The sequence below is a fragment of the Calliphora vicina genome, chromosome 2 (genome assembly GCF_958450345.1).
Source record: "Calliphora vicina chromosome 2, idCalVici1.1, whole genome shotgun sequence".
NCBI lineage: Eukaryota > Metazoa > Arthropoda > Insecta > Diptera > Calliphoridae > Calliphora > Calliphora vicina.
Window position 1 is genome coordinate 118,589,107 of NC_088781.1, and position 6,689 is coordinate 118,595,795.

Genomic DNA, 6,689 nt, shown 5'->3' on the forward strand with positions numbered 1-6,689 from the left:
TAAACAATTATGAAAAATAAATGTTTTGGAAAATAAACGAACATGAGTAAAAAGGAAATTTTGTGGAAATATAAAAAGCTACAAACAACATCAATCAACATTAATATTAAGAGATTTTTTAAATAAATAAACTACAACAACAACGACGGCAACAAACAATTTGTTGTTTACAAATATAAATGTACTTTAAAAAAAAGAAAAAGATAAAAAAAATCTTTATTGAGCACAAAAATTAATGGCTAGAAGTTGTAAACAGTTTGTTTGTTTATTTAATTTGACAGTTGTGATTTGAGCAGTGATGCTAATATTCTGGTATAAAATAAGGCGCAAAATTAAGTAGGGATGTATAAAAGCAACAAATTAAAGCAATCTTAAGCATTTTGCTTTAAAATGCTTATAAAATATGTTTGGACATGGCGTTTGTAAGCTATTATTATTATTATTTTGGAAACTAATTTTAAGAAATTTAGGAAATCTCATTTTCTCGAATAAAGCTGAAAGTATTTTAAGACATTTTAGCTTTAACATCTGTGCAAAACTTATTAATTTCTAAAAAAATCTTTATTTTTTCTTATTTCTATAATAAAATTTAATTTATTTCCATTTTTTCTCATTTTTAGCCACTGAAATCCGTTGCCAGGAAAAATCCCGTGGCGGTTTGAGTTATGAAGTGATTTTGGCTGAGCCAGCTCCTAATGTAGCCGTACCCAAAAAACCAGTTACACCCGGCAAAAATGTATCAGCCGAAGAAATTGAGCAAAAATTAAAGGCCGCCGAAGAAAGACGTATTGTAAGTCTTTAATATTAGAAATATACATATATAATTTAACTTACAATATCAAATTATTTCATTATTTTTCATACTCTAGTCTTTGGAACAAAAGAAAATGGCTGATTTGTCTTATAAATTGGCTAAAATTGAGGAAGCCACACGCAAAAAAGATGAAATTACCAATGAATTCATTAATCAAACCAAGGAACAATTGGAATCGAAAATGGAACAACATGTTGAGAAACGTGAAGCTATTATTAGTGATTTGAAAGAAAAATTGAAGGTAAATTATAAAATTTAAGATACGAATTTTAACTATTTTTAAAAAAAATCAAAATTTTTTCTATCTAACTACAAATTTTAATCCTAATTTATATAATTGTTATGACCATAGAGAAATAGACATAGAGCGGAAACTAGAAAAAAACATAAACAAAAAATTTACTCAAAATAATCTCAGTGTTGTTTTTACATAGTTTTTGTTACTAATACATTCTCACCACTTATATCTTTGACAAATGATTTAGGTCTTTGTCAGGAGAGTTTCCGATCTATGTGTATTTATCTATGGTTATAGCATTCATTAAATTCTTAAAATATTAAAAGTATTTTCTAATATCATATCTTAATTTTTCAAATATAGATTCACTCTCAAGAAATCGAAAAAACTCGAGAACAATTGGAACAACAAAAATACATTGAAAAGATTGCTATTGAGGAGAAATTAAAATCTGCTCAAACTTTGCGCGATGAAAACATCAAGAAAATGTTGGAACGTCTAAAGGAACATGTAAGTTTTACTATATATTACACAATTATTATTTAAATTCAATAACAAAGGCACTTTCCAAAAGCACTAGACCATCAAAAAAAAAAAGTAATAATTCAAAATCATTGTAAATTATTGAAACTCATGTACAATATATCATACACATTCATTCATACATTCATTTTAAATTTAGTTAAGCTAAACATTTTTATCATAACTGATTTCTTAGAATTTATTTAAAAACACTTTAATTTTGCACTAATTTTTTTATAATTATTAAAAATAAGTTAAGCTTGATTTAGTTTATTATTTATTAAATAACAGAATTATATAAAAGCAAAACTATTCCTAAAATCGTAAACTGCCTTTTTTAACCTTCCTCACCAACTTACATACCATCAATCACTTACCCTAACACCAGCCACTCACTCAACCACCCACAAAATTTTCATACATTACTCTGTTGTAAATATTTCATTTCAATTTCCACTTCATTTTTTCATTTGTTTCTTTCAAATTTAATTTTAATATAATTTTAGAACACTGTCAAAATTGCTGAAATCAAAAATCAAATTGATCAATTGGAATCACAAAAAATCGAGGAGAAGGCCCGCATTATTGAAAATAAATTATATACCGCTGAACAAAATCGTGAAAAGGAGATACAAAAGAAAATTGAAAAAGTTCATAAACTCGTACGTTCATATTTCTGTTCTTTTTAAATTAATTTACATACTGCTTAAAGCCTATTTACACCCCATTGCATTTTACGTTACACCTTTGAAAATGAATCATTCAAATTAACTTTAAAATATTGTTATATTTTTATGTTAAAGCCATGTGTGTCTTAAAATGCTTTGATGTAAATGGGCTTTTTTACTACATACATTCTATTTTCTAAATTTATGTACAATTTATTTAAATATCGTTGTTATATTTTAGTTTTTAGAGCTTTAAACAAACTATGAAAATCGTGTTTTGTTTTTTTATCATGGCTTTGTTAATTAATTTAATTTACCTCATAAAATAGTTGTTCATTAAAATCAAAGTCATTTAAATCAAGTTTTTTGTTAAACAGATCCTGTATATGTGTGTATAATCAAATTTTTTAAAATCTGTTAATTTTTTTTTTGCTTAAAATATTTTAAAACAAAATATTTTCATTAAAAATTTATTAGTTGATTAAACAAATAGTTGAATCAAAATAATTAGGTATGTGATTGAAATCTATTTCGAAAATGAAACGATTTGAAAACGAAATAAGGATGTAATGGTTTTCCCAATGTTTGAACTTTGATTTTGATACTTTTGTATATTATTTTATTACTTTTCTTTTCTAAATTCTTTAAATTAAAAAATTATTCTTGAAATCTATCGAAATTCATCACTCCTTTTCAAATCGATCGTTTTGAAATCGCTCGATTTTCATCTCATACCTGAATGTCAAATTTGATATACAGTTTAAAAAAAAATAGAGAGCGGAAAATCAGAAATGCATCATGCAAAACCATGACTTATGTATATAAGAAGACCTGTCGTGGTGGGCTATGAGCCGTAAGATTCCAAATTGATCAACTTACGGTGGTGATATACACGATTTGTCCACAGAAACAGATTGATGGGCAAATTTAGATCTGTTAAAACATAATTTCGTTACTCCTATGGTTATGACCAACGATCCGTGATTGGTGCTTAATTTTTCTTATTTCCCCTCCAGAATGACCATTCTACACTGTTCTAACAGCCGATTTGTCAGCAAAACAACAATTGTTTCAAATAATGCTCTATTCAAGGCGAATATTAATTGTTTAGGAGTGCAAGTCTCAATTTCACTGATAATTCACATAACGATTTTGAAATATGTATTAGTTTCTCAAGGAAAATCGTCCGGGATCTTCATTACCAGAAGTTTAATCTACATTTGCTTCAAATTGCTCTGTATCTTTTTATTATTATCTTTTAAATAGTTTTTCTTTTCCCGCTCTTTTTCATTTCCCGGGAAATCGGGATTCATTTTGAAATTTCCCGGGATCCCGGGAATTCCTAGAACAAATTATTCAATTTTAAGAATGTAGACTTCGTTAAAAATCTAAAAAATTTCTTTGGTTTTAAAATGTTTGGTTTTTAAATAAAAAAAAATCCAGTAAAAATTTAATATAAAGAGATAAACTGACACCATTTGACATTTGTATCGGAATGGCTGCAATTTCCATTAGATTTTGTTCTACCTCCGTTAGATTCCAATTATACATATCTGTTAATTCGCAAAAAATAAATATTTTATTTTTTTTTTAATTTTGAATTGCATTGTTTTGCTTATTAAATCAAAAGTTAAGTAAAGATGTTTATTAAAACTTGATGATAACCCAATAATAGTTTTACTCTTTGTAAAAAAGCAAAATATTAAAATAATTAAACTTTTGATCGGATAGAATTCTGTGATAGCCGTGAACATTCACGAGTTTTTGGAATATTTTGAAAATTTAACTTGTTATTGGTCTATTTGGGTTGAATCTTTTTTCTTGTATGAATCTTCTGCATTTGTTTTGAAGCTTTAAGCTTCTTTTAGAGAAAATCAAGTTCAATAAAATCACATAAAACTAAGGAAAATAATTCCCGGGAATTCTCGCACAATTTCCCGGGATTTCGGTATTGAAAATTTTGCGGAATTCCCGGGATTTCTCGTCCCAGGAATTTCCTTGAAAAACTCTACTTTTAACTGCCAAATGATCACAGAGTTTGACAAAAGTGGAGATAAATTGTTTTAAAATGTTCTCAAAGATTGAAAAAAATAATATTTTTACAATTGTCCAATTCACAATTGGTTCGTAGTATCATAAAAACCATAAGATTTTGAAACATTTGTACAATACAAATTTATTTTTATAGTAGCAAAAAAAAAGATTCTTGTTTCACTAACTAAGTGAGAATAAATAAGTTATTATAAACAAAAAGTTATTAAAAATAAAAACCGCGTTCAAAAGATACGCCATCTATTGTAAATCCCGCAATTTTAAGTCATCATTAATGAAATGGTTTCCATTAATTCTTAATTTAATTGAGAATTAATTATTTCGAACCTTTGCAAGAAAGCAACTTACATGTTTTCTATATTTCAAAACAGATTTTAAAATATTTGAAATGTAATATTAAAAAAAACTTTCACTTATTAAAATACTTGTTAAATTAACTCTATTCTCATTTTATTAATACAGGAACGTCGTGCTGAATTGGTACGTCAAAACAAGGCTGCTGCCCAGCCCCAACAATTGAGCGAAGACAACATGTCAACAGCCATTGCCTCATCCGGCTAGAAGATGTGCTAAACACCTGCACCCAACAACAACAACAGAAGAAACAGCATAGAAGATGAAAAATTTACGATTATTTAAAAAAATGAAAAAACAGCACTACGAAACTGCTTCAAAATAAACAAGAAAAAAATAATAATTAATAAAAAAAAAATTAGAGATCTTTTTTGAAAACTCGAGAGTTTTTCATAAAATAAAACACACAAATCATTTAACTGCTAAAGAACAAAACAAAAAAACCGTTTAATTAAAGTTTAAAAACAAAAAATAAACTATATACTCAACAAATTTAAAAGAAAAAAAAGCAACATGGAAAAGCATATAATCCCCCTCTCTCTCTATCTCTCTCTAACTACTAATTATAACAAAACAAAAAAAAAATTAATTATATTTTTCATTAACAACAATTATTATATAAAAGAAAGAAAGGAAAACAAAAAAAAATAACTCATTAACTACAAAAAAAAGCTGATATTAATAATAATATACAAAAAAAAACTAACACTAACAACTGGAAGACAACACCTTAAACAAAAAAGAATTTGTTTTGCAAATATTTTTTTATTAAAAGGTGAAATAATTTTAGCACACTTTCTTTTTCGATTTATTGAGAATAAAAATGAATTGAGCAAAAACGACTTGATTAAATTAAACAACAACGGCACACAATATTAGTTAAAAGTATGTATTGCGGGCTAAAATAATGAGTAGCTTTGTTTACAAAAATATTGTTCAACAAATTAACAGGGCGACTCATAATTAAGGCTCTTTATTAGAAAAAAAAAAACACAGTCGTTATTTTAACATTTTTCGTTTCAAATCATTTTCTTTTTTTTTTAAATACATACCCATAATTACTAAATAAACGTGAATTTTTTTTAAGTATTATTATAACACTTTTATTTTAAATGTATTAACTTTAACATCCAAGTCTTTTTCAAAAATGACCTGTTTGCTTTATATTTCATGTATAATTTTTACTAACAATTTATTATTTTTAATTTTAAGAAATTTTTGCATTGATTTTACACATACAACATATATTCTTTTAATTATTTTTTTTAATATAAATTTTGTGTAAGTTCTTTTTAATAAAAAAAAATATAAATAAAATGCTTCAAAAAAAAAATCAATAAAAACATTATTTAAACAAAACAACTAATGAGTTTTATTTCAAAGAAAACTAAAATTTAACAAAAAAAAAAAATAAACATTTTTTTCTAGGCATTTAAGGACAAAACAAGTTTTTAATTTTTTATACTTTAAAACTAAAACAAAACACAGGCGTAAACAAAAAATATATATTAAACTTAAAAGAAATTTAAAAATAAAAATTAATATAAAAAAACAAATATTTTGTCTATTTAATCTTATATTACAAAAAAAAACAAAAAAAAGTTGATATGGATATTGATATTTATAATAAAAATATAAGCAAATATGATAATAATTTAAACCGAAATTACTTTAGAAAATAATAAAATAATATATACAGCAAAACACACAAAAATTAAATTATTAATTTTTCCAAATTTTTTAAAAAAATAATTTGCTGGAAACTCGTAAACAAACACGAAAATAGCTTAATTATTTAAATAAAAGTAAAGTAAATCAACACCTCCCCCCCCCCCAAAAAAAACCAACCAGTCTTTGTTTATTTTAATTAACCCCTTATAAGCTTAAAAACCAACATAATTTTTCTAAAACTTAAGAGAATTAAAAAAACAACAAACAGCTACAAACAAATAACATAAAACAATTAAATTGTTAAAGAGAGTATTTAAACTAAGAACTGCATACCATAATCAAACTTGTCTTTAGAAACGCTTTTGCATAA

General features: G+C 25.2%; 1 protein-coding gene across 4 annotated transcripts in view; it reads left to right on the top strand.

Annotated features, from left to right (window-relative positions):
- The window catches only part of stai (stathmin), a 229,114-nt gene extending 223,104 nt beyond the window's left edge, over positions 1-6,010 (top strand). For 3 of the 4 annotated variants that reach the window (XM_065500511.1, XM_065500510.1, XM_065500512.1), the window contains 5 exons: positions 621-790; positions 870-1,055; positions 1,416-1,562; positions 2,081-2,236; positions 4,757-6,010. In XM_065500511.1, the coding sequence (XP_065356583.1) occupies positions 621-790; positions 870-1,055; positions 1,416-1,562; positions 2,081-2,236; positions 4,757-4,855 (758 nt within the window). In that variant the 3' untranslated portion in view covers positions 4,856-6,010. The remainder of the gene's footprint in view (positions 1-620; positions 791-869; positions 1,056-1,415; positions 1,563-2,080; positions 2,237-4,756) is intronic. The other variant, XM_065500513.1, reaches the window with a different exon arrangement.
- The last annotated feature ends 679 nt before the right edge of the window (positions 6,011-6,689 follow it).